The sequence below is a fragment of the Carettochelys insculpta genome, chromosome 6 (assembly GCF_033958435.1).
Source record: "Carettochelys insculpta isolate YL-2023 chromosome 6, ASM3395843v1, whole genome shotgun sequence".
Lineage (NCBI taxonomy): Eukaryota > Metazoa > Chordata > Testudines > Carettochelyidae > Carettochelys > Carettochelys insculpta.
This window is the reverse complement of record NC_134142.1, coordinates 91,821,791-91,848,602: the sequence shown is the minus strand read 5'-3', so window position 1 is coordinate 91,848,602 and position 26,812 is coordinate 91,821,791. Positions and strand designations below refer to the sequence as shown.

At 52.7% G+C, this 26,812-nt stretch overlaps 1 protein-coding gene across 7 annotated transcripts in view; it reads left to right on the top strand.

Moving 5' to 3' along the window:
- Positions 1-26,812, top strand: part of LRP4 (LDL receptor related protein 4) — a 107,188-nt gene that overhangs the window by 61,705 nt on the left and 18,671 nt on the right. For 3 of the 7 annotated variants that reach the window (XM_074997613.1, XM_074997611.1, XM_074997615.1), the window contains exons 3-26: positions 42-158; positions 2,762-2,875; positions 3,321-3,437; positions 5,947-6,075; positions 6,572-6,691; positions 6,811-6,936; positions 7,345-7,470; positions 7,923-8,057; positions 8,250-8,375; positions 9,272-9,502; positions 9,749-9,905; positions 10,323-10,540; positions 11,408-11,584; positions 12,797-12,922; positions 13,703-13,911; positions 14,590-14,671; positions 15,152-15,257; positions 16,343-16,544; positions 16,879-17,068; positions 17,357-17,488; positions 18,787-18,927; positions 19,916-20,002; positions 20,220-20,391; positions 20,491-20,653. In XM_074997613.1, coding sequence (XP_074853714.1) covers positions 42-158; positions 2,762-2,875; positions 3,321-3,437; positions 5,947-6,075; positions 6,572-6,691; positions 6,811-6,936; positions 7,345-7,470; positions 7,923-8,057; positions 8,250-8,375; positions 9,272-9,502; positions 9,749-9,905; positions 10,323-10,540; positions 11,408-11,584; positions 12,797-12,922; positions 13,703-13,911; positions 14,590-14,671; positions 15,152-15,257; positions 16,343-16,544; positions 16,879-17,068; positions 17,357-17,488; positions 18,787-18,927; positions 19,916-20,002; positions 20,220-20,391; positions 20,491-20,653 — 3,503 coding nt within the window. Of the gene's footprint in view, positions 1-41; positions 159-2,761; positions 2,876-3,320; positions 3,438-4,377; positions 4,583-5,946; positions 6,076-6,571; positions 6,692-6,810; positions 6,937-7,344; positions 7,471-7,922; positions 8,058-8,249; positions 8,376-9,271; positions 9,503-9,748; positions 9,906-10,322; positions 10,541-11,407; positions 11,585-12,796; positions 12,923-13,702; positions 13,912-14,589; positions 14,672-15,151; positions 15,258-16,342; positions 16,545-16,878; positions 17,069-17,356; positions 17,489-18,786; positions 18,928-19,915; positions 20,003-20,219; positions 20,392-20,490; positions 20,654-26,812 lie in introns of those variants that run through there. The other 4 variants (XM_074997614.1, XM_074997612.1, XM_074997617.1 and 1 more) reach the window with 3 other exon arrangements.

Genomic DNA, 26,812 nt, shown 5'->3' with positions numbered 1-26,812 from the left:
AGCAGGCACATAGTGAATTGTCTCCTTTCTCCTTTGTCCAGTGCTGCCGACTTGCTCACCCTTGGATTTCCACTGTGACAATGGGAAGTGCATCCGTCGCTCTTGGGTCTGTGATGGAGATAATGATTGTGAAGACGATTCTGATGAACAGGACTGCCGTAAGTTAACGCTTCAGTGGCAGGATGAAATGCTGCTGAAAAGATGAGTGCCACGGTCCACACAATTCCATATGTTGCATCTTGCAAAGACCAGTACCTGGTGCTTCAGGGAGGGCGACCATCCCCCAGTGCACCTGGCCAGCCAGATGTGTAGGTCTTAATCCTTGGGAGGGGGGATGTTTCCCAGTCCCAGATGGAGAACAATTTATGCCCTGCAGCCTGCTAGTTAATGTCCCATGAAGCATTTCCCTAAGCTTCCCAGAGAGCTGAGCTTCTCATATGCTCCTTGTTCGTGGAAATGCCTAACCCCTGCTAAATCCCACTAAATTGTTTGTCTGGCCAATTTCCTCTGGCCTCTCGTTCCACTCTCTGACTCCGCTGTTGTGTGGGGCCATCCTCAGGGTCCTCTCCTTTCAAATGGCTTCATTACTGTAGGGACATTGGTCTGGCCAGAGGCCCAGTTACCCTGGGATGCAGCAACCTGGCACCACATAATAGAGCGCAGCCTGGAAAGCACCCGGCCTACCATACTAAATCTGGCAGGACTGAGAGCTGTTGTCATGCCAGTAAAGTGGATAGACTGTGACTGGAAATACACCTGGTCTCTTGCAGCTCCACTCTCTCTCTCTCTCTCTCTCTCTCTCTCTCTCTCGCTTCTGTTCTGGGGACAGGTGTTATTTGGGGATGTCTTTTGTTACTAAAGGCTATTCAGTGATGGAAGTGCCCCTCCCTGCTTCCTGGTTAGTGTCATTGCCCCCATCTCAAGGCTGTCAGCATGTGCCACAGAACCAGCTTTTCCAGCAGCACACATCAGTGACAGCTCTCTGGAGTTGTCCCTGACCTTAGGTCTGGTGTCTGGCTGCTGGGAGCTGAGCTGTGTGCTTTCAGGCTAGTGCTCTCAGCTCCCTGACACACACTTCTTCCCAGTACACTGAGCAATGGGGAAGGAGCGTGCAGGCTCATCCTTGCGCATGTATGTGGTCTGGAGCCCACCTCATGAGCACTTGACTTGATGCTTTCACTGATGACCCCCTTCCACTTCCGAAACAATAGCTGAGCCATTTTGCCAGACCTCAGAATACTTCAAAGGGACTGGAGCTATTTAATGGGTACTGCACCCCGATCACCGTCCCTTGTATAGACTGAGGGCAGGGGTTTGTGGTGCTAGGGCTCTGTTGGTTCGAGATTTTTCTATGCCAGTTTTGTCATCCAGCTTTGCAATATCTTTTCCTTGCCCTTTTCAATCCATAAATCTCAGCAATAAGAGCCAGCTCACATGGACATTCCTCTGGACAGAGACTGAGATGCCCATAAATTTAGTGTGCACATGTTTGTTCATGTTAGGCAGTATTCTCTGGTTCTATCCCCGATGCCATCTTGGGAGATCAGAGCAGCAAGGCATTGGTGGTGATTTTAATGGGAATAGTGAGCCCAAATCCAGTGCCACTGAGAGGAACCTTTCCACATGACTCTTACATGGCAGCAAATCTAGGAGAAACAGAAGACCCAGCAAACCAATATTATGCATAGGACCCAGCAGCAAGCTCCTACTCGGATGTGGGGATAATGCAAAAGAGGGAAGTGTTGAAGAGAAATGTCTTTATTCCCTGTTCTGTGGCATAAGGGTGATTTCTCTGGGCCTGAAGCCAAGACCTTATTCAAGGTTATCTCTGTGGTGGGCTTTGATGCCTACTATTGCTAATTTATTCAGGTCTGAGGCGGCTGCTTACCTTTTGCCTTCATTTGAAATGTTGAGCTGGGTGCTGGGGGAACATGGGCTGTGGACAGGTCTTTTTCAGTGGCAGGAAAGAACAAGGAGGAAGATTTGGAACTGTAGGAAGGAGAAGGACATGGGTTTTGCTCAGCTACTGGGAAGCATAGGCTACGTCAGTGAAATGAACTGCCCAGTACGTAGCACAGGAAATTCTTGTCCTAGCTGAAAGTTTCTGTTGGATTTGGTTCTTCCTCAGTGAGGAAAGGGTCCACTTCCAAAGATGCTGTCCTTTCCTCCTTGTCCTGCAAGGACAGCTCTCGGAGGGGATCTGAAGAGATGACTTGGGCAGAAGCAGATTGACACTCCTAGGCCTGCAAAACTGGGAGAAGTGAGCTTCTGCTCCTGCTTTTCGTCAGCATCTCCTTCCCTGTTAGGGCAGCTTTTACCTGGCCATGGGAGGTAGGTAAAGCTGCAGTTTGACCGGTGTGTGCTTATTTTAACCATGATGAAACATATTAATTCCTTGAGAAGGGAGCCAGTATTGCCCTTTGTTCCATGCCAGGATCATTCAAGTCTCTTGTTGGGTTGTGAAAAAGCCCTAGCACTGGCTGCACACCAGACGTTTCCTTTCCATTTTTCTTGGGGCTGCAGGGTTTGGGAGAAAGTGACAAAACTTGGAAGCGAGTCTCTCCTGGAACCCTGGGCTGGCTTTGACTCTCTCTAACCTCCTCACCATATTGTGTGGTGATGATGGTAGACGAGTACCTCTTAGTGGTGGCACCCCCTTGGAGGGTATTGCTCAAATGGGCCCCTTTGTGCTGGGCTGAAGACTTGGCTCTGTAAGGTACCTAAGCCTGTCTTCAGCTCACTCTCGGCTGTGTACTTGCAGCACCACGGGAGTGCGAGGAGGATGAGTTCTCATGTCAGAATGGATATTGCATCCGTAGCCTGTGGCACTGTGACGGTGACAATGACTGTGGTGACAACAGCGATGAGCAGTGTGGTGAGTGGCATGGCCATGGGAATTCCTTGAAGGGGAATCGGCCTTGGACAGCTTCTTACAAAGGGACTAGCATATGCTCTCGTCCACTGGGCGCTAGTGGTCTCCTAAATGGTGGTAAGCCACACAGGTGGCTTGTCAGAAATGGGCAGGTGGGGTTATGCTTACTAAAGTTACTACTTTGGTCTGAGGGGATGGAGCTTCCCTTCCAAGCAGCCGCCCAGCGTGGTCTCATTTGTCTATGCTGGGACCTGTTGGTCCTTGATGCAGAGCTCTGAGTTCTTGGGGATTCATTTTTAATCCAACATCCAATGCTAAACAGAACGAGCACTGCTGCTGTGCCCAGGCAACAGAGGCCGTGTCCTGGGGGATTCTGTGGCGGGCACCGATGGGTTTGCTTACCCTGGGTGATCTGGGCTCTGATTGCACTGCTGTCTCTGGCCTGCAGACATGAGGAAATGTTCAGAGAAGGAATTCCGCTGCAGTGATGGCAGCTGCATAGCTGAGCACTGGTTCTGTGATGGTGATACAGACTGCAAGGATGGCTCAGATGAGGAGAGCTGCCGTAAGTACCCTCCTTCCCTTATAGCCTTGAGAGCTAGCTGCTTGGTCCTGCTACCAACCTGGGACCTCGTGTGCCTTCTGTCACAGAAGTTGGAAATGAACTGGTCCTGTTTGTGCTAGTAGCCTCACTGCGTTTCATCCCTGGGGCTAGGGTCATCATCGGCCTCATGGTGCAGACAAACACTGTGCGTCTCTCCGTAAGTGCTAACCTAGGCTGGCTGCTTCTCCCTTCTGCTCTCAGGCTGGTGTGCGGTTGAGCCAGAGCCACAGATCCTGTGCACCACACACTGACCACATAGTTAAGTGGAGAAGGGTTTGTCCCCTCTCCAGCTTCGATTCCTTTACAAAATTCTAGGCGGGGCCCCCCACACCTGCACACCCTTGGGGGCCCCACCTGACCTTCATCTCTTCACTTGGATCTTCTGTTGGAGATTTTGTCCTATAATAGCTAAGTGGATAAAAGAGCTGGGAGCAGATCCTGGAGCGTGGGTGAGCCAGCAGTAGCTGTCCACCTTCTGTGAGCCTGGAACAACGGGGTCAGGATCCTGTTACTCCTCTCACCCCCTTTTTCTTCAGTATCTGAGTGGTAGTTGGTCTCAGAGGGGTGGCCATGTTAGTCTGTAGCTTCAAAAACACAAGCAAACAAGCGATCCTGTAGCACCTTAAAGACAAGCAATTTTATTTATTAGGTAATGAACTTTTATTGGTAATGGTCTTACCCACAAAAACTTATTATCTGAAAAACAAAATTGTTCGTCGTTAAGGTGCTACAGGACCGCTTGAGTGGCAGTTACTGACTGCGGAATTTGCTGAGCTTCCCTTCCCCCGCCCTGCTCTCAAGGGCATTTTGCAGAATTTGTTCTAGATAGGAGGAAACTTCAAAAGGCTCTGGTGGGGCGGGGGAGGGAATCAGGGCCAATGAAGGGAGGGAGGGAATATGTGGGGGAGAGGGAGGGGGAGTTGTCTTTTATCTTTCCAGATAATGAGAGCTGGCAGGGAGCCATGGCTGCAAAGATTTCTGAGACGGGAAAGGGCTCTGAGAGGAAGCCAGCCCCCCTCCCTCCTTCCAACTCTCTTGCCTGTCTCACCTCTGTTGGCCCCGGGGAAAGGAGAGGGAGATGCTCCAACATCCCTCTGCATGGCGGGGTGGGTAGAAATAGTGCACTTCCACGCAGGCTCGGTTTGTGATTCCCAAAGCACGTCTAGGCCCCTTCCCTACTCTCTAACCATTTAACAAAGAAGGGCTTTATTTGGACAGCAGGGTCAGCTTCCTGCCCTCCTTCCTTTTATCTCTCTTCCCCTGGCTGTCAGCTGCCCTCTCTTCCCTGAACCCCACTGGTTGCCTGTGCAGCAGCCTAGAGAAGCATCTGGAGCCAGACAGCTGGGCTCATGTCCAGCATCTGGACATCAGACACTGGCATGAGGTAAACCTCTTTTGCATGTCTGTTGCCTTTGTCCCCTGCTGTCAGATGGAGGGGCAGTTCCGTATCAATCCCCAGCAGTGGCAATTTTTGGTCCAGTCCCCATCCCAAAGCCTGTCCATGGTTCTAGGGATCTAGCTGGGCTCCTTAGCCTGAGCTCTGACTGTTGAGTGCTGCCTTTCCTCCTCTGGACAGTGTTCTGCAGCTCCCTGCCCAGGCCAAGAAAGGAATTCAGTCTCCATTGCACTGAACTTGCCAAGAATTCCTTGGTGAGGGCACCTCCCTGTGCAGCACTTGTGGGCTGTCCCACAGCAGGGCAGCAGGCAAGCCCTTGACTCTGAACGTGCCAGGTCCTGCCCAGGGTCAGAGTCTGCTGGGAAGGATTTTAATGATTAGGAGCAGTTTGTTTTGGCAGCATGTCAGGGGGAAGCGACACTTCAAAGGCTTGGCGCCAACCCGGGCACCTTGCTGCTCCACTGCTTAGCTTCCCATCCCATTTCTGAACCCTTAAAGGAGCAGTCCCATACTTCAGACCTGCAGTTTGACCCACCTCAGACCTCGGGAAGAGGAAATTCACTGTGCTCCAAAGGCTGACTGTATTGAAGGAATATAAGGCAGAGTCAGAAGGGGAGAATGCCCTCACTTCTGTGATGACATATTGCTTTGAGTCCAGCCCTCAACCCCCATTCCTTGTGGTATAGTATAAGCCTAGGCGGTATGAACTTTCACTCCGAGCACAGAAGGAGGGAATTAGCATTCCTAGGTGCTGTCCCTGGCTTTCCCTCTCTATACCTCAGGTTCCCCCCCATAACACAGAGCTAAGGTTATCGCTCTGGTGAGGATTAAACTTGGCAGGATGGATCCTGTGTGGTGCTGAGCAGGTTAGTTCCACTGCATGCACCTGTCCACCGCTTTCCAGTGAGTCATCTGAGTCCCTGTCAGTGCTGTGTACACCCGGAGAGCTGGAGAGAGCAAGTCGCTCATGCACATGCACTTTGCCTGCCAGGCCCCTCTTTGTCCCTTCAACATAAGTACACCCTGGTTCGCGCTGTGCCCTTAGCCTTGCTTTCCCCTTGGTTTCCTTGTCAGCATCAGATGTTCCAGCCACAACCTGTAGCCTCGAGGAGTTCCAGTGCGCCTATGGACGCTGCATCCTGGACATCTACCACTGCGATGGGGATGACGACTGCGGGGACTGGTCTGATGAGTCTGACTGCTGTGAGTCAGCAGCAAGGGAGGGTCATCCCCTGGGTCCTTCCAGCTGGCACGTTGATCTAAATGGAAGGATTTGGCTGGAGATGGGAGTATCCCTCCATACGGTCCTGGTTGGGAAGGGACATTGTCTAGAGGGAACGTTTCTGTTGGTGGAACCCAAGCTGGTTTTGTTGGCCTGGGTCCTGGTAGCAGGCTCATCATATAGCCAGGAAGCATTCCTGAATGGGTTAGTAATCTAAGAGCAACCATACTGGGTCAGACCAAAGACCCATCCAGCCCAATGTCCTGTTCCCAACAGAGGCCAGTCCCAGAGCTTCCTGGGCAGTGTGCAGCACCAGCCAGCTGGAGTGATTCACCCAAGTTCCCTTTCTGGCTTCTGGCAGTCAGAGATTTAAGGTTGCCATGAGCATGGGGTTCAAAGTTCTTGCCAGTTTGACGTGCGGATGGCGTGGGTGGAGTTGGAATGCTGGGGGACTAATGTGCCGTGCCCTCTCTGCAGCATCTCACCAGCCGTGTCGCTCCGGGGAGTTCATGTGTAATAGTGGCTTGTGTATCAATGCTGGCTGGCGATGCGATGGCGACTTTGACTGCGATGATCAGTCAGATGAGAAGAACTGCAGTGAGTGTCTGGAATGCGAGGCCAAGGCCTGGTCTGTGGGGATAATATGAAGGGGAAGGAAATTGGGACGTGAAACTGGTGGGTTGGATTATAGTTGTTCTGCCTTGTTGTTTCCCCAGCCACATCCATGTGCACAGCTGACCAGTTCCGCTGTAAATCTGGGCGCTGTGTCCGTCTGTCATGGCGTTGTGATGGAGAGGACGACTGTTCTGACAACAGTGATGAGGAGAGCTGCGAGAACACAGGTGGGCCTTGACAGAAGGAAGCAACACCCTCATAGACATAGATGGCTAAGCATTCCTTCCTCTCTTCCCCATTCTCCACCCTTCAGCAACAGCATCTGGTATGGAGACTGCGCTCCTGGGCACTCTGCCTCTGTCTGCCCAGTGTTCCCACTAATCTTTTCCATCCATGTGTGGAATGCATTTTTGTAAGTGCCCAGGGGAATGTGCGAATGTGCACCACCGGTGGAAACAAAAAGTCCTAGCTGTGGGTGCTCTGCAAGGCTGCAGGACAGAATTTGAATCTTCCCTGACCCCCCGGTGCAGCTTACAGGGAACACTTCTGGAGACTTGCTGTCCTGTGCAGCAAACCTCTGAACTGTTCTTATGTGTACCTAGTTCTGGGCATAGACTTCCCTTCTGTCCCCACAGGGAGTCCCCAGTGTGCCTCTGACCAGTTCCTCTGTGGGAACGGGCGCTGTATTGGCCAAAGGAAACTCTGCAATGGGGCAAATGACTGTGGAGATGGCAGCGATGAGAGTCCCCACCAAAACTGCCGTAAGTCCCCCCCATCCCCATCGCTGCATGCTTGGGCCGGGTGAAGTGTGGTTCTGCCCCTGTGATGTTATTGGGAGCCACGTGCCCAGGGAAATGACCCGAGGGATTGGCAGAGGAGTTACAGGCTGTAAGGAAGAGATCCCGGCAGTGGTACCTGCGTGACTGATGCACAAGCTTTGGGGAGGGGAGGAGCAAGAGGAAGATCAATCAAGTGCTGTCAAACACCTGCCTCCCTTTGCAGCGAGTGATCTTTTTCCAGTCGCCAATGCACAGATCTTGGGAGCAGCTGTTTCCCTTCCTCTGAGCAGAATGTGACTGCCACCTGAGGGGATGCAGGCTTCTGTAGGAGTCTCCTCCCTTCAGACAGGGTGGTTGCTGTCTAACAAGAGCCAAATATAATAGCTGCTGCTTTGCCTCAACTCTGTTCTCTTTACATGTTGTTGCCCTTACAGGTCCACGGACAGGTGAGGAGAACTGCAACCTCAGCAACGGGGGTTGTTCCCAGAAGTGCCAGATGGCACGTGGGACAGTGCAGTGCACCTGCCACACAGGTTACAGGCTTCTGGAGGATGGCCGATCATGTCAAGGTGAGCAGGCAGGGCCACGGTCATTCCATCTCTCCTCACTGCTGCTCTGAGTACTTGCAGCTGGAGGTCTGTGACAGGGTGGAAGTTGGAATGTGGACACAGAAACAGAGCAACAGGGAGATCTGGATAGCTCCTGGTGGGGATGGGATCATGGTGACCTAACTGTGACTTTGTTCCTTTACCTTGTTGTAGATGTGAATGAATGTGCTGAGGAGGGTTACTGCAGCCAGGGCTGCACCAACAGTGAGGGGGGCTTTCAGTGCTGGTGTGAGCAAGGCTATGAGCTTCGCCCAGACAAGCGCAGCTGCAAAGCTTTGGGTAAGAAGGAACCGTCAGCTCTTTCTTGTGTGTGTGTGTGCATGTGTGTGCCTAATAATCACTGATCCGCCTATGTCAGAGATTCAGCCTCTGGATTTACTTCCCATTGTTTGGTAGCTGTGTACCATCACAACTCTCCCTCTTGTAGTGTAAGGCCCAGCTTCCCTCCTTCTGGCTCCTTTGTGCCCCAGACACTGCAGCAGAAAGAATTTGCCCGTCATGCTGGTTGCACAGTTGCTCCTCTATGGGTTTGGAGCCCTGCTTTGTAACCAGAAAAGGAAGTAGACTCGTAATCACTGATTCTTGATTGTCAAGACTCTGCTTTGTATTTGCATACATCATTCTCGGTCGGCGGACACACCATGTCCTTTTAAAGACACATACTGTTTTCACCTTAGCTTTCCTTAGCTCCCCTCATGTGACCTGGTACACCTACTTAGGAGACAAAACAAAGAAAACAAAAAGGCAGCCCCTGTCTGCTAAGCTTGCTCTGTCTGTCTAGGACTGACTGTAACCATTATCTCATCTGTCCTTTCAGGCTAAGCTGCGTGAGAAGCTGTTTTGGAGAGGGGCAGGGTGGAGCACACCATATGTATGTGTGTGGAGAGTGAGGCCAGCATGCTGTGGCAAGTTCCTGTATCTGGGAGAATGGCTGCTGGGGTTGATGGAAAATCGCGGGCATGGGATGCGGGTGATCGGCTCTTGGGGAACATTTGCAAAGTGCTTCAAAGCTTCCCATCACAGCACCATCAGTCTGAACACCCACCCTATCTCCTCTGCCCAGTGGTTTACACCCACCTGTTGGCTGTCTGGTAACCACATAACAAAGTAATGACATTGTGCTCGGGGGAGACCATGCCAGGTTCCCCTTATGCCCTCTTCTGTGTTCTCCTCAGGGCCGGAGCCAGTGCTGCTCTTTGCCAATCGGATTGACATCCGGCAGGTGCTGCCTCACCGCTCCGAGTACACTTTGCTGCTGAATAACCTGGAGAATGCCATTGCCCTCGACTTCCACCACAACAAGGAGCTGGTGTTCTGGTCAGATGTCACACTGGATCGCATCATGAGGGCCAACCTCAATGGCAGCAATGTGGAGGAGGTGGTGTCCACAGGGCTCGAGAGCCCAGGTGTGTGGCCAGCAGCTGAGGCAAAGGCATGAGAAGCTGATCAAACCCCACAATGTGGGAGTGGAGGAAGATAGAAACAGCTGGGATGTGTGCCCCTGTGTATGGCTCTCCCTGGATGGGGATGGGGAAGGGTACTTGCTCCCTGGCTGGGCCTCTTGAGAGATTGAGGGCGAAGAGGAATTGTTCTTAGCAGCATAATCTGTCCTTCTTGGGTTTGGCCTGTGAATAATTCTCCCCCTTGGCTAGGTGGACTTGCCATTGACTGGATCCATGACAAGCTGTACTGGACAGATTCTGGGACATCTCGAATTGAAGTGGCAAATCTGGATGGCACCCACAGAAAAGTGCTTCTGTGGGAGAACTTGGAGAAGCCACGAGCAATTGCGCTCCACCCCATGGAGGGGTGAGTGGAGGGCATGGGGTGCACCTATTGGGAGAACCCTCCAAAGTAGTGCTAATTTGTGCCAGGGCTGACCCTGGGACCTCTAGGCCTGGCAGTTCATAGCCCTGACATCTCTGGGATTGCCTCCTCAGTTACAAAAGTAGAGACATTGCTGGTGCCCTGACATCTCTTTCAGTCCAAATTAGATGTTGTTCCAGGCCAGCATGCATCCATCCAACGAGGTGCTTGTCCTTCCTTTGGGTCCCTGCAACTTGAATCCAAAGAGTGTGGCATGGCAGGCTGTGGCTGCTCTTACACCCCCTGGGTGATCAGACCCAGCCAGTCCCATAGCCTGAGGTTACAGTGCCAGCTTGTTCTCTCCTTAGCTGCTAAGTAAGGCCTGGTATCCTTCTTAGGGCCTCTTCTTCCCTCCTCTAGCACCATCTACTGGACAGATTGGGGCAACACCCCTCGCATTGAGTACTCCAGCATGGATGGCTCCAATCGACGCATCATTGCTGATACGCACCTCTTCTGGCCCAACGGGCTGACCATTGACTATGCCGGGCACCGGATGTACTGGGTGGACGCCAAACACCATGTCATTGAGAGGGCTGACTTGGATGGGCGGAACAGGAAGGCTGTTATCAGCCAAGGTGAGAATTTGGTTTCAGCTGTGGGGGGAGTTATGCTGCATCAGGGAAGATGCAGCAGCACTGTGCACTTGGGCACAACCTGTAGGGGCTGCTATGCTTTAGGGGCCTAGCTACAAGTGATCTTGGGTGGGCTGGGGTCCAACCACTTAGCATACAGGCCCACCCACCCCCAGCCCTGCCACTGCTCCTGCTGGAGTGTGGGGGCTTGCCTCTCTCCACCCAGTGTTCCAGCTGGGCCAGGGGAGTGGGGATTGCCCTGCTGCACTCATCCAGGGCTCTTGATAGAGAGTGGAGTAAGGGGCTAGCAAGCCTCCATGCCCTGACCCTGCTCTCTGGCTGGAGCACTGTGCCGGCAGACCAGTGTAAGCCCCACCACTCTGACCCCACTCCCCAGCAGAAGCGCCTGGCAAGAGAAGCAGAAGGGTAAAGTGGGTGGCGGGTACAGGGTACATATTTTTACAGGGGCTCCCGTTTTTACAGCAGCCCCTGGCCAGAGCATCTACCCCTCCCCATGTCTCCCAGCTGGAAGGGGAGAGGCAGCCCTGCTGCGCCCACCCGTCTCTCCCATTCTGGCTACACCACAGCTACATTTACTTTTCATTTTCATCAACTCCCCAAACACCACCATGGGGTGAGTTGGCCATACTGCTCCCACCCTTTGGGGACAGGCTCTGCCCTCCTCCTCGCCTTGTAGAGAAGCAGAGCTCTTTGGATTTGGCTCTGCTGAGTCTGTTAGGGTCAGAGACCCCTAGATGTGTAGGAATGTGCCCCAAGAACAGGCTCAGGAGCTTCCCTCTGCTTTTCTGCTAGTCTGGCTTTCCTGGGATCTGGATTTACCTTCATGTCTGTGTTGGACTCTTGCTGCAGGCCTCCCACACCCCTTTGCTATCACAGTGTTTGAGGATAGCCTATACTGGACGGACTGGCACACAAAGAGCATCAACAGTGCCAATAAATTCACTGGCAAGAACCAGGAGATCATCCGCAACAAGCTCCATTTCCCCATGGACATCCACACTCTGCACCCTCAGCGCCAGCCAGCAGGTAACTGCAGAGGGGGCAGGGAGACATGTGCAGGGGGAAAGCCAACCAGCTGGGAACATGTCACTGTCCAGCATCTACAGCAGGGAGAGTCCAGACCTGGGCTTCAGGACTCCTGTTCTATCTACTACTCACCTCCCCCATCCAAGCCCAGGCACCTCCTCAAGCTTACTTCTCTTACCAGAGTCCAGTGCAAATGTCTCCATGAAGAAATGCTTGGTTTGATGTTATTTTCAGGCTCTCAGCACCAAGTGCTGGAAGGGTGGATCTTAACTGCCCCGACTGCACTGGGGGACAGTTGCTTTCTGATGGTGACTATTTAGGGCAGTGGTCCCCAAACTGTGGGATGTACCCGTCTAAGGGGTGCAGAGGAACATTTGGGAGGGGGAGCAGTGGGGCCTGGGCTAGCCCCCCACAGTAAGTGGAGAGAGAGCTCAACCCTGCCCTGCTACTGGGATCCACTCTGTCCCTGTCCCCAGCCACCGGTGCCTGACAGCAGTTCTACGCTTGGCTGCCGTCCCAGCTGCAGCTCTGATCCTGGCCACGGTGCAGCTCCCAACCCTGGCTCCCTGCTTCAGCTTCAGCTGCAGCCCTGGCCCTCCTCCTGACCACCATTCCCACCCCTGACTGCAGCTCCTGTGGGGGTGTGGAGTAGGTGGTGGTGGTAGGGAATGCAACCAAAAAAGTTTTGGGACCACTAGTTCAGGGCTTGTGTACATAGAAGTTGTTCTGAAATAGCTGCAACACTTTACAAAAACAACAAGAAGTCCTGTGGCATCTTATAGACTAACAGATATTTTGGAGCATAAGCTTTTGTGGACAAGGACCCACTTCGTAATCTGATGAAGCAGGTCTTTGCCCATGAAAACTTATGCTCCAAAATATCTGTTAGTCTATAAGGTGTCACAGGACTTCTTGTTGTTTTTGAAGATACAGACTAACATGGCTACCTCTCTTACACTTTACAAGCATTTCCTAACCTACTGAATAACTTCCCTGTGTAAGTCCTCTGGGCCCATGTCCTCTGTGAGGCTGGTTTACTTGAATGGGCAGGAGCTCCAAATAGCTACCCCAGAGAAAAACTTTTCCCAGCTCTGATGTGTGTGTGTTTGTGTACTCTCTCGGCCCTTGCCACCTGTCCTCACCCCTGCTACATCTCTTGCTCTCTTTCCTGGTTGCCTTATGTGTGGTTGTTTTTGTTTTTGACTATTTGAGCAGGGAAAAACCGCTGTGGGGCCAACAATGGGGGCTGCACTCACCTGTGCCTGCCAAACAGCAAGGATTACACCTGTGCCTGCCCCACAGGCTTCCGCAAGACCAGCAGCCACACCTGTGCTCAGAGTAAGTGGGGTGGGAACAGAGCCTGCATGCCACAGCCCCAAATGCTCCCCGTCTCGGATGTGCTCAAGCAGCCCCGCATCCCAAGTGGGTCAGAAGTCTGAGCAAGCAGCAGCTGTGTCACTTCCAGGCATGGGGTGAGAGAGGTGCAGCAGAAAAAGCCTTTAGAGGAGAGTAGAGAAACACAGGGGAACTACTATAACCTCCCATCACCATTTTTGCACCTCCTGCTGCGTATCAGGTTGGCGCAAGCTGATGCATGCTTGGTTTGCATACCCAGTCCAGCCTGCTTACACCTGCAGTGATACTAAGGCCGCAGTGTCCACAGTTGAACGTGCATGTCACCTGGGAACTCCCGCATGAGCTGCATCCTTTGGTTTTGTGAGGCATGAATAGCTCAATTCCATTGACTGCAGGGGAGAGTTACTTCTGATTTACAATGTGCTCACTTACGGGAGAATTAGCCCCTCGGTCTCCTGGAATCGTAGATCGTGGCAAAGCTACCTGCTCTAGGTCAGATCTGTGCCGTCTTTTGAGGGCCATGATGGGCTTGTTCCACGCAGTGTGATTTCCCACACTCCAGGAAACAGCTTCCCAACATTATGTTTTCCTCCTTTCATTCCTCCTGCCATACTATTCCCAGCAGCAAGGGCCCGGCCTATGAATCAGCTTTGAGTGGTGTGTTTGCAGTGGTGCTCCGATGTAAGAGGAGAATAGTCTGTGTCTGTTACCATGTTGTTGAACTTAGAGAAATTAAAAGAAGACCTTTCGACCTTTGATCAGGTCTTGACAAGTTCCTGCTTTTTGCCCGAAGGATGGACATCCGTCGGATCAGCTTTGACACAGAAGACCTGTCCGATGACGTCATCCCCCTGGCTGATGTGCGCAGTGCTGTGGCTCTGGACTGGGACTCAAAGGATGACTATGTCTACTGGACAGATGTCAGCACTGACTCCATTAGCAGAGCAAAATGGGATGGATCAGGCCAGGAGGTACAGTATTCTGTGTATGTGGGGACACCAGTTTCTGGGGTTCTGAGCCATCCGTCTGCGTTGTGCTTCTGGCTTGAGATGTCTGTATGATCCAATGGTGCTGTGTCAGCCTTCTTGAGTCTGCTGCCCTGGTGCTGTCCATGCCCTTGCTAACTTTGGCTCATGCTAATCACTGCTGATCCATGGTTAGTGCTCAGACTTTTGTGTGTGCCATGTGTGCACATCCTTTTCTGGGACCCCCTGCAATTAGGGCAAGAAATAACACTGATTTGTAAAGAGCCATTGTCAGCTTTGACTTTTCACAGGTGGAGTTCCAATAAAGCGCAGCTGAAAAAGGCTCTAAATCCCCTTTTCCCTGGCTCAGCAAGAGCAGCGTGTGTGTCAAGCATTGTGTTCGCCCTTTGGCTTATGCTCAAGCTGCCAGTGACAGAGCTCAAGAGTTTGGCAGTGGGGGAATGAAATAATAGTAGAATATGGGGGTGTCCAACAGCTATTCTTTAAATGACATGTTTGAATTCTGATGTCCTCAACACTTCTTCTCCTGTGGATTTTTCCTGCTTGGATTTTATCAGCCTGAATTATTTGCGTTGCAGGCAGTGAACAGGTAGAATTCCAGGCTTTGAAACTTTTCTCACTGAAGTTTCCTGTTTGGTGACTTTTGCTTTGGTTCTTGCTCAGGTTGTGGTGGACACCAGCTTGGAAAGCCCAGCTGGATTGGCTATCGATTGGGTCACCAACAAGCTGTATTGGACTGATGCAGGTACTGGGGTCTTCTGCTTTCTATCAGGTGTAATCTTTGCTGTTCATAAAAACTCAGTATCAGTTAGGCTGCCCAATCTCTGGCTCTCTCAAATTAGTCTTTCTCTATTTGACAAACATGGGTTCTCCTTTCCCACCTTCCTGATGAAGCAGGAACCTGCTGATGTCTGCAAGAACGTGTTTCTGAGAACAATATCTGTGAGCTGCTTGCTGTAGAGTCCACAGGGTGCTCTCATTTGTGCGTTCCAACGAAGCATCTCAGCATCACCATGGTTAGAATCTGCAGGCTATTCCTTCCAGAGAATTAGGGCTTTGAGGTATGTTTGGAAGATATCCTCCTAGACATCCTCAGCGACTTAGCTAGATCCCCGTGATGGCCTGGCAGAGCACTTTCTCCCAGCTGCACAAGGTTTCCATAGTTGAGACATTGAGCATCCAAGTTGTCTGCGAGTAAGTCAGTTTGCTCCCCTCTCTCTTGCAGGAACAGACCGGATAGAGGTCTCCAACACAGATGGGACCATGAGGACTGTACTAATCTGGGAGAACCTAGACAGACCAAGAGATATTGTGGTGGATCCTGTTGGAGGGTGAGAACTTCTTTCCCCTGAGGATTACATGTGTGTCTGAGTTGGGGTTTGAGTCATTGTACCATTGCTATTGGACACCTGGGAGCTTCAGAGAGACCCCAAGGCTTCCATAACTGGTCTACCAAGGTCTGCAAAGAAGGATTGGCTTTCTGATGGCATTAGCAAGACGAGGAGCTGGCATGTCTAGAATAGGCAGCTCTAAGTGATAGCTGTTATTTTGGGCCTTATCCCATTCTCACACAGCATAAATCATGTGTAACCCACGGAAGTCCATATTGTTACGCTAGTGTAAAATGAGCTTGAGAAGAAACTGAGGCTTTTATTGATTTATTTTTTGTTCAGTCAACATCTAAGATGAGTTCTTGTGAGGCCTCTGCTGTTTGCTGGGGTATTAGGTTAATCTGAAGTCAGAAGTGAATTACAGTGGATTATCACCAGTTAAATGAGTGCAAGCATTGTAGGTTGCACATTCTTTGTAGAATCAGTGGGCCCTTGGTCCAGGAATATGCTTTCCAATGAGAATCTCCAAGGTTTCACTCTTCCACAGAAAGCAAATCTCAGAACAAGAGGTTTGTGGGAAGTGAATGTTGTCATAAAAGCTTCTGCCTTTGAGCCACAGCACCTTGCAGAGCCAACCATCAGGCTAAGATGGGTGGCTGAGCCCAGTCTTGGCAGCTCTCCTTCTCAAGCACTGGAAGACTGGAGTAGATATTGAATGTTCTCTTCATTGTTCATTGGGAGGCTGGTACAGAACAGCTCTGCCTCCATTTCATGATTGGAGGGATTTGAAGACAATTAAGAAATCTCTTCTAAAGGCAGTAATAAGCCAACTTGCTTCTGCATCCTATTTGAATCTTACTATCTCCCTCCTCCTTGCTAGGCTCTTGACAGAGGAGTGGGTATGGGTGCTGGACCAGGACAATGTGCATAAAAAGGTGGCAGGGCTCTGGAGATGGAAGTACAGGTCATGTTAGCCTGACACTGTTTTCCATGGGCTGCTGAAGGCACCAAGCCACTTGGCTCTGTGGAATGGTGAGCAGGGGTAGGAGTGCAAGTGCTCACTTCCCTTTGGGCTCTGTTTTCAGGTTCATGTACTGGACGGACTGGGGGGCCAACCCGAAGATAGAGCGTGCTGGTATGGATGCCTCCAGCCGACTGGTGATCATCTCCTCCAACCTGACATGGCCCAATGGGCTGGCCATTGACTATGCATCTCAGCGCCTGTATTGGGCAGATGCTGGCATGAAGACCATTGAGTATGCCAACTTGGATGGCAATGAAAGAAAGGTGAGAGAACCCAGGCAGTAGGAAAGGGAAGGGTGGGGTGCTGCATGCCTGTCCTAGTGGGCAAAGCACTGGCAGGAATGAATGGCATGGGCCAAATTGAGGTAAAGTTCCCAAATTGAGATACTGTCATCTATTTGCACAGAGAGAAAAGAGCCTCATTGATGTGGGCAGCCACCTGCCCCACACCAACCTTTCCCCACCTCAATGCTACCGGTCAATTTCCTTCTCACCTTTGTTGTTCTCCAAGCTTCCTCTGTTCTAAGGGATGTTTGGAGGGGTGAAAGGAAACACCACCATGTGATTTCCTGGGGACTCTTTCTGGTGCGGCTGACAGGTGCTGATTGGAAGCAATCTACCCCACCCATTTGGACTAACTCTTTATGGTGAGCGGATCTACTGGACGGACTGGCAGGCCAAGAGCATCCAGAGTGCAGAGAAGAGGACAGGACAGGCTCGCGAAACACTGCAGCACAACTTGGAGAACCTCATGGACATCCATGTTTTCCACCGGCACAGGCCTACAGGTACAGAGTCAGCCTCCCAACACCCCCCGCTCCACCCACCCACCCACACACACACACACAGAGGGAGCTCTGAACTCACCCAGGCTCTGGCTGCCCTGCACATCTGATGAGAGTGTGAGTGTATGATTAAATCCCTACTGGCCTCTTAATGACAGTGTGTGCCCACATCCCCATCCTATGCCTCTCTTACTGTTGCCCCCATTGATAGTGGCCATCCCTCCGGGAGCCCAGTGCTGAGCTCTCAGGTGTGTGCCTGCGCCTCATGGTTTTCTCCTCTCTCCCCTCCAGTACACACAGCATGTGGCATTAATAATGGTGGCTGCAGCCACCTGTGCCTCCTCGCTCCACTCCCTAAAGGTTATAGCTGTACCTGTCCCACTGGTATCAACCTCCAACCTGATGGCAAGACCTGCTCACCTGGTAAGTGTCCCCTGTAGAGTCTCCTCTGCAGCTGGATTTCAGGCTCCACATTGCATCTCTGGCCCCTGGGCACTAGTTACTGGAACCCACTCATCACGGGACTGGGGTGCAACTCCACCTTCCCTAGTCCCTTGAGAAGCACATGTAGTGCTTGTGCTCTCAGGACAGGTGGTGAAAGTCTGTGGGTTGGATTGGGGTGCCACAGGAACGGTTTGGGGAGATTAAATTGTCCAAAAAGAAAACTTCACCAGCATGATTCCATGTGGTTCCTCTGTGTGTCAGTCTCTCCCACAGATCTGTCTGAGTTCGAAGTGGGCTAAGTCCCTTCTGGGAAAGTTGCTACACTCTATAGCAGTGGTGTCCAAAAGCAATTGAATGAATTGCCACATGCTCCCCAGCCAGGTGACTCCCCACCCCAAGCCAGGCACCCTACCGCCTCCCTACCCCCTGCGCAAATTGCTGGTGACTCACTGGAGCCACCTGAGCCCTGAGCCACATGCGAGCTGTGTTACCCTGAGCCACCCGAGGCCCAAGACAAGCTGCCCGGCCCTGAGCTGCCACGCTAGCCATGCGAGCTGCCTGAGCCCCGAGCCGCTGTGCGAGCCGCACTGCACTGGGACACCTGAGCCCCGAGCTGCTGCACAAGCTGCTCGAGCCCTGAGCTGCCCTGCCTCGAGGTGCCCGTGTGAGCTGTCCCATGGCCCAAGCGAGCCACAGAAGAGCTGCCTCCGCCGCTGCTGCCATGCTTGTCCCACCAAGTGGTAGGGCGCTAGCTAGCGCAGAGAGGCAGAGTGTGCTCTAACGAGCCGCTTCGCCACACTGTGCTGTCCAGTTCGCCAGGTGTGGCAAACAGATAGTGCATTAGACACCACTGCTCTTTAGTGGGGCTGCACAGAACCTGCCCCTCCACCTCACGGCCACCTTCCTCCTTGGTACCATGGAGACTCCTGGCTTCAGGCCTTTGAAGCAATAGCTGCACGGGTCCGTTCCTGCTCTCTTCAGCAAGAAAACTGATTTCCACTCCCTCCACAATTAACACTTCCATGAGGGCTTTGCCCATCTCACCCCACTGGTAACTAGAGAACTGTGCTGTGTTACTCAGCAGAACTCCAGCAGAGTTGCCAAGTTTTTCTGCTTATGGTGTTTCAGGTCTAAGACCTTCCCTCCTCTCTTAAGGCTGAAGCTGTCTCTTCAGTGGCTCAGGGATACGATTCAGCAGATGGTTTCTCAGGGACAGTTGGCTTGACCTTGTCCCTGCCCTTCACTGACACCATTGGTCTGTCCCCAACTCTCTGCAGGCATGACCAGCTTCCTGATCTTTGCTAGAAGAACAGACATCCGCATGGTCTCCTTGGATATCCCGTATTTTGCAGACGTCGTTGTCTCAGTCAATGTCACCATGAAAAACACCATTGCCATTGGAGTGGATCCCCAAGAAGGTCTGAACTGCCTTGTATATCTAACCACCTTCATCATGTTTTGCTGCAGGGCTGCAACTCTCCAGTGGCAGTCTCTCTCTGAGGGCAGGCACTGCCAGTGTTATCACTCAGTGTTATAATCATGGGACAGATGTAGGGCTCTTGTTTCTCCAATTGCTGCCTGCTGCATAGAATCTCTTTCTCCAGCACTGTTGTAATTCTAAGACAGGCCCCAGTTGTTTGACGTGCAGGGCTGCAACCCCAGCTAGCTGGAATAAGTGGCTTGGTCCTCTCAGACAGGCTCACATAATCTGAATTTAAATAATTTGGCCTCCTAGCTAAATTGTGTTAATGTAAAAAATCCTGTGCTAGTGGCTGTTGAGTTACGGTGAGGGCTTGCGTACACTCAAAATGCTACAGCAGCACAGTTGCAGCTGTAATGCTTCAGGTGTAGGTGTTCACTCCAGAGGTGGGAGGGATTGGCCCGTCTGCACAGTTAACCCACGTGGCCAGGAGGCAGTAGCTAGGTTGACAGAAGAATTCTGTCCGTGTCTCTCAGAGATGCGGATTTTTTGCATCCCTGAGCAATGTGACTGGGTTGACCTGGCCTGAGTATCTGGCATTATATGTCTGGGTTGAAGCTCATTTTGTATGGTGTGTTAGAATGTCTGACTTGTTGCCTGAGAGCCTCCTGAAACCAGAGGTGGGTCTGATTATACTTTAGTCAGTAACATTTTAATAATAAACTGTGACGTGCTGTGCAGGGACTGTTTCAAGAGCAGCTGCGATCTCCCCAGAGCCAGGGCTCCTCACCATTCACTCTGGCACCTCCCAGCTGGAATTGGAGGAACTGTGACTTTTCTATCCCTTCCATTGAATTACAGTGCCTCTGTGGCATTGGATTCTGACAGACCACTGATTGCATGACTCTGCTGCTGTAGAACCTCAGGGAGGACTGGCTGATTTAAAGGAGTTTGCGGGTTTTTAATTTTTCCTATTTCCCTCCCAGGAAAGGTTTACTGGTCTGACAGCACATTGCGGAAAATCAGCAGGGCTGCCCTGGATGGCTCACAGTATGAGGATATCATCACCACAGGTGAGGGCTGCTTTGCTGAAGTGCACTGGGTCTTCATGTGGCAGCCTTACGGGGGATTACTTGGGGTTTTCAGCTGTATGGGGGCTGAGGTAGAAATTCTATAGGTATTACAGGAGGACAGCTCCCAGACCTAAGGAGTGAGCAGAGGTAATCCCCTGGGTTATTTGACTGGTGTTGAAGAATGAGAAGTTACCTTGGTACAATTCTACTTTCTCAGGTCTTCTGACCACAGATGGGCTGGCAGTGGATGCTATTGGCCGTAAGGTCTATTGGACAGACACGGGAACCAATCGGATTGAAGTGGGCAACCTGGATGGATCAATGAGGAAGGTGTTGGTGTGGCAGAACTTGGACAGCCCAAGAGCAGTTGCCCTGTATCATGAGATGGGGTTAGTGCTGGCAGGGGACTGTCTTAAGGGAATGGGCCTGGAAGCATTAACCTCTTTACTGTTTCCCTGATGCATGCTTGGTTTTCCCCTTTCCCCTAGATACATGTATTGGACAGACTGGGGGGAGAACGCCAAGCTGGAGCGCTCTGGCATGGACGGCTCAGGACGCCGGGTGCTGATCAGTCACAACTTGGGCTGGCCCAATGGGCTGGCAGTGGATAAGGCCGGATCACAGCTGCTGTGGGCTGATGCACACACTGAGGTTCTCTTTAAAGATTTCTGTGGGATTACCACTGCAGCCCTGGTTTCCTACAGGCTGTTTCTGAAGTCCTGGGGAAAGACTGCAGAAGAGAAAGGGGCTGTGAGGAAGCAGGCTGAAGGTTCCTGTGGGCAAGGGTTGTTGGGAACAGTAGACTGGGAGTCATGTTGCTTGCTTGGATTCTAGTCCCAGCGTCACACATGCTCAAGATACTGCCTAAAGGAAAGGACTGAGCAGAATTTTTGTTCTTCTTCGAGTGTCCCCGTGGGTGCTCCACAATAGGTGTCGGGCTTGCCCGGCGCCGCAGATCGGATCTTCCAAGCAGTTTCTGCCGGACCGCGCATGCGCCGGCGCGCGCCGCTCCCTTGCGCGCTCCTGGCCATGTGCGCGATCCGGTCCCCGCCAGTTCCTCTTAATCGCCGTTGGCTGCAGACGGAATCCGACTAGGCTAAGGCCAAGTTAGCGTATTCAATAGGCTTTAACTGTTTTTCTTTAAAGTTTTCAAGTTCTTAGGCTACTGCAAGTTAGCCGGTTGTTATTTTTCAAAAAAAAAAAAACAAACAAACAGCAAGCGGGACAGCTTTCAGTCCAGTCCCAGTAACAAGCGCCGGAGGCCAGGAGCATAGGGCCATCAGCCCTCCTGCTGCGGCAGGCCATCAGAAGGGGAAAACAGCACAGAGAAGGTGCTAAGTACCCGTTTAACAACTGAAAGACTCACCAACAATGTCCTCTTCAGGATTTAAGAAATGTGAGTCCTGCCGAGAGGCAATGCCAGCATCTGATGGGTACAGTCTATGCATAAGGTGCCGTGGGGAGTCCCATGTTGCACAGAAATGCTCCTTCTGTGCAAAACTAACAGCCAGAGCAAGGAGGGACAGGGAGATGCGGCTTAAAATGCTGCTCTTCGACAAGGCCCTCCAGCCAGATGTGCCGGAGCGGCCGCAGCAGGAGGGACCCTCCGGGGCCCGTAAAAGGAAAGCTGCCTCCCTCACCCCATCAGCGCGAAAACGGAGGAAAGCCTCCCCAGCCCGATCCCTGCCGGCAGCAACAGCGAGCGGGATGGGAGGAGCGAGCAGCCCCAGCCGCAGCAACAGCTGATCGGCGGCGGCACGGAGAGCCACGTGGCAGCGGCTCAGCCTCCGATAATCAAGCAGCTGCCCCGCACCGCAGGCAGGGCGGCGGCTAAACAAGCGCCGGTACCGGCGGCACCGCAAGCAGCGGCACCGACCCCCAGGGAACCGGTGGTGCAGAGCGCACAGGCACGCAGCCTGCAGGCACCGGAGGACACCGCACGTGCGGCACCGCCCTCGAGCGTGCCGAGCACGGCGCAGACGGGGCAGAGATCCCCTTCACGTCAAGGGGCGGAGTTACCCCCTCAAGGGAGGGGGAAGGCTACACACAAGACGAGGCATCGCAGCCCCTCTCCAGACAGGGCTGTGGAGTTGCTTTCTCACAGCCCTCCGCTTATGTTGCAGACTCCAACTAGAAGGCAGGGGTCCCCCCTAGCCTACCCGGAGCCCCCTTCTCCATTTTTGCAACCAGCCTCACCCTGGCTGGGACCACCTTCACCCTTCCTGGGGTTTGAACCGCTGGAATACTATTCAAAATCGCTCTCTCCAGTGTCCCAGATCTCTCGACGATCTCGCTCCCCCAGACGCAGAGGGTATGCACCAAGGGAGTGGTCTAGGTCACCTTCCCAAGAACAGTGCCTATACTGCCATGGTCGCCCCTATCATGCGGGGCATAGACACCATCGGCAATCTACTAGGCAAAGATCCCCACAGACGATCGCGTATCCCCGAGGGCAGTTGCGACCGGGGACAGAGACTCAAGCATCTCAGGGGGGACTGGTTATGGAACCCCGAGATTTTCCCTCGCAAACCTCTAGTGAGAGGGTGTACCATCACCAACAGGAACCGGAAGGGTCCAGAGAGACGTACCCCAGCGGTTCCTCACTCTCCTCCCCCGACGAGGCTACGGCCCCGGGGGACATCCATCCCCCGGACGATCTCAAACAGTTTCAAGAGCTTTTTAAGAGGGTGGCCTTCATGCAAGGCATCCAGACAGCAGAGGTGCAAGAGAAACACCATAAGCTCCTCAAAAATCTGAGACCTCCGGCCTCCTCCAAAGTAGCAATACCGCTTGATGAAGCAATCTTGGAGTCCGCCACTATGATATGGCAGACCCCTGCGACTATTCCGCCTGTCCACAAGAGAGCGGATAAGAAATACTTCGTGTCGGCGAAGGGCATGGAGTTCCTGTTCAGCCACCCACAGCCAAATTCCTTGGTGGTGGAGTCGTCGCAACAAAGATCAAAGACATCTCAATTCAGGACAGGGGGAACAGACAAAGATGCCAAGAAGCTAGAGCTGTTCGGCAGAAAGGTCTACTCCTCCTCCACTCTAATGTTGCGAATGGCAAATTACGCAGCGCACTTAGCGAACCATAATTTCGACAACTATTCTAGGTTAACCTCCCTCATGGACTCGCTTCCAGAGGACAAAAAGCCAGTGCTCAAGGCCATCGTGCAAGAAGGCTACGCAGCCTCGAGGACGGGAGTTCAGATCGCCCTGGACATTGCGGACACAGCAGCACGTTCCACAGCTACGGCAGTGGTGATGCGAAGGGAGTCCTGGCTCCAGACTTCGGGTATACCGAGGGATCTGCAGGCGAAGATAGTTGACCTTCCCTTCGACTCGCAGAAGCTGTTTGCTGAATCAACTGACTCGGTCCTTCATTCCAGTAAAGATTCAAGAGCCACACTTAGGACCCTGGGGATTTACACCCCTCCATACAAAAAGAAAAAGTACTACCCTCAACAAAGACGGTACCAGTACCAGCAACAGCGTCCCCAGTACCACAGGGGTTACGAGCAAGGGCGACATCAACAGCACCAGCAGTACAGAACTCCCAGGCGACGTTCACAACAGAGCCGTGCGTCCTCGGGGCAGGGCCAAAGGCCACAAGTTTGACACACAGATCCAGGGCTGCGCCATCACTACCATCGCACAAGGTCATCTGAAGCGGCTATTCCACCATCGCCTCCGACCATTCTACGACCAGTGGCAAAGGATCACCACAGACAAATGGGTGCTGGAGATCATAGCCACAGGGTACGCTATCCCCTTCCAGTCACTCCCACCGCCACGACCTCCACCCAGGCCCCACCTCCAGGAGGCCTCCCAAGTAGCGAGGCTCAAGCAGGAGGTAGACCATCTCATGCTCATAGGGGCAGTGGAAAGAGTGCCGGAGCAACTGCAAGGAAAAGGGTTCTACTCGAGGTACTTCCTCACGGAGAAAAAGACAGGAGGCTGGAGGCCCATCCTAGATCTTCGCGGCCTCAACCGGTACCTGCGCAAGCAACGCTTTCGGATGATCACAATCGCCTCCATCCTTACAGCACTGGACGATGGAGACTGGTTCGCAGCCCTCGATTTACAAGACGCGTACTTCCACATAACTATCCATCCGGCTCACCGGCGATTCCTCCGGTTCATGGTAGGCAACGAACACTTCCAATACAAGGTCCTACCGTTTGGCCTCTCCTCGGCCCCCAGAGTCTTCACCAAGACCTTGGCAGTGGTGTCAGCCTACCTGCACAGACAGGGGGTATTTATATTCCCGTATCTGGACGACTGCCTGCTCAAAGGGGCCTCGAAGGGGGAGGTACTACGCATGATACGCGTCACAGCAAACACGTTCTCTTCACTCGGCCTGGTTATCAATCTGCAAAATCAAAAATAGACCCCACACAGGACATAGAGTTCATAGTGGCTCGCATAAACTCTGTTACAGCGAGAGTATATCTACCAGAGGCTCGCTTTCGGGCCATCGGCTCCCTCGTGCAGGTCATCACCTTCAGCCCTACGGTGCCGGTCTTGACGTGCTTACAGCTGCTGGGCCGCATGGCATCGGCGACGTTCGTAGTACAGAACGCCAGGTTACACATGCGCAGCATGCAGCACTGGCTGGCGAGCGTATACAAACCGGCAGTACACACCGTTCACAGGGTGGTGTCGCCCACACCGGAGGTGCGCAAATCCCTCCAATGGTGGGTAAACCCCAGGAACTTGCTAACAGGGGTACCCTTCCACCAGCCACAAATATCGTTTTTTCTCACTACAGATGCCTCCCTCATAGGGTGGGGAGCGCACATGGGCGAAGAGGTGACTCAAGGACTGTGGTCATCCACGGAGCAGTCACTACACATAAATATACTGGAGCTCAGAGCAGTGTTCAATGCCTGCAGACACTTTCGAGACCATATACAAGGCAAAGTCGTCGGGATCAGTACAGACAATACCTCCACCATGTTTTATATAAACAGGCAAGGAGGAGCTCGATCCCGTGCCTTATGTGCGGAAGCAGTCCACTTATGGAACTGGTGCATCGCCAACAATATAATCTTGAAAGCCTCATACTTGCCAGGTGCGCACAATGTGAAGGCAGACCAGCTAAGCAGGCATTTTGCACTCACACACGAGTGGCAGATCCGTCCCGATCTGCTACGGCCGATTTTCCGCGCATGGGGTTTTCCCCAGATAGACCTGTTTGCCACTCAGCACAACAAGAAGTGCCCACGATTCTGCTCCAGGGCAGGACTGGGATGGGGGTCCCTGGGGGACGCGTTCGCGATCCCGTGGAGGGGCCCCCTGCTTTATGCTTTTCCTCCCACAGTGCTGATCCACAAAGTCTTGCAGAAAGCCAGGAGGGAAGGGGCCCGGATGATCCTGATAGTCCCAACGTGGGATCGACAACAATGGTTCCCCCTACTTGTGCGCATGTCGGACCGTCCACCGATGCCTCTTCCGGTGGCGCCGGATCTGCTCACGCAAGCCCAGGGGTCCATAGTGCACCCGCACCCCCAAAGCCTGCGACTGCAAGCGTGGTTAATCCATGGCTCAGCTCCCTAGAGAGCACATGCACAGAGGAAGTGCAGCAAGTCCTAGAAAGTAGCAGGAGGACTTCCACCAGGAAGACCTACAAGCAGAAATGGACTCGCTTCACGGCTTGGTGTTCTACCAAACAGCTGGCCCCCCTTTCGGTGCCTATACCTACAATACTAGAGTATTTACTGGACCTCAAGAGAGGAGGACTCTCACTATCCTCGTTGAAGGTCCACCTTGCCGCCATCTCGGCGTTCAGACACGAGGAGGAAGGGCACACGGTGTTCGCCCATCCTATGGTTACCAGGTTCCTCAAAGGGTTGGTAAACCTATACCCCCCTCGGAAACCGATTCCACCTTCGTGGAACTTGGACCTGGTGCTTACCGCGCTAATGGGACCACCGTTCGAGCCCTTGGCCACGGTCCCCCTCAGCCTCCTTACAATAAAGACGACCTTTCTTCTTGCAATTACGTCAGCTCGTAGGGTGAGCGAGCTTGCGGCAGTCATGGCAACGCCACCCTGCACTGTTTTTTCCAAGGAGGCGGTAACCATACGGCTGCATCCAGCCTTTGTTCCCAAAGTTTCTTCTGAGTTTCACATTAACGAACCTATTGTTCTACCCTCGTTTTATCCAAAGCCTCGTAACTCCAACGAAGAGGCGCGCCTACACCTCCTGGACGTGAGGAGGGCGCTAGCCTTCTACGTAGACAGGACCAAGTCCTTCCGGAAAACGGATAGACTCCTAGTCTCCCTCGCTCCCAAATCAAAAGGAGAAGGTCTCTCCTCGCAGAGAATCTCAAAGCACATTGTATCCTGCATAAAAATGTGCTACGAACTCAAAAAGACTCCTTTACTGGCCACGCCCAGGGCTCATTCCACTAGGGCGGTGGCGGCATCAACAGCCTTTTTCAAGGGCGTTGCGTTAAAAGACATTTGCAGAGCGGCGACCTGGTCATCCTACGACACCTTCGCCAAACATTACGCCCTTCACAGGGTATTCCAAGAGGATACCCGTCTCTCTACAGTGGTCCTCTCGGGGACAAGCTGCACATAATCCAATTACCCACCTCCTATCTTGGGTTACTGCTGGGTAGTCACCTATTGTGGAGCACCCACGGGGACACTCGAAGAAGAAAGACAGGTTACTCACCGTAGTAACGGTGGTTCTTCAAGATGTGTCCCCGTGGGTGCTCCACTACCCGCCCATCCTCCCCGCTTCGGATCTCTGTTAGTGTTTTGCAGGGGCATCCGAGGTGGTTGGTCGAGGAACTGGCG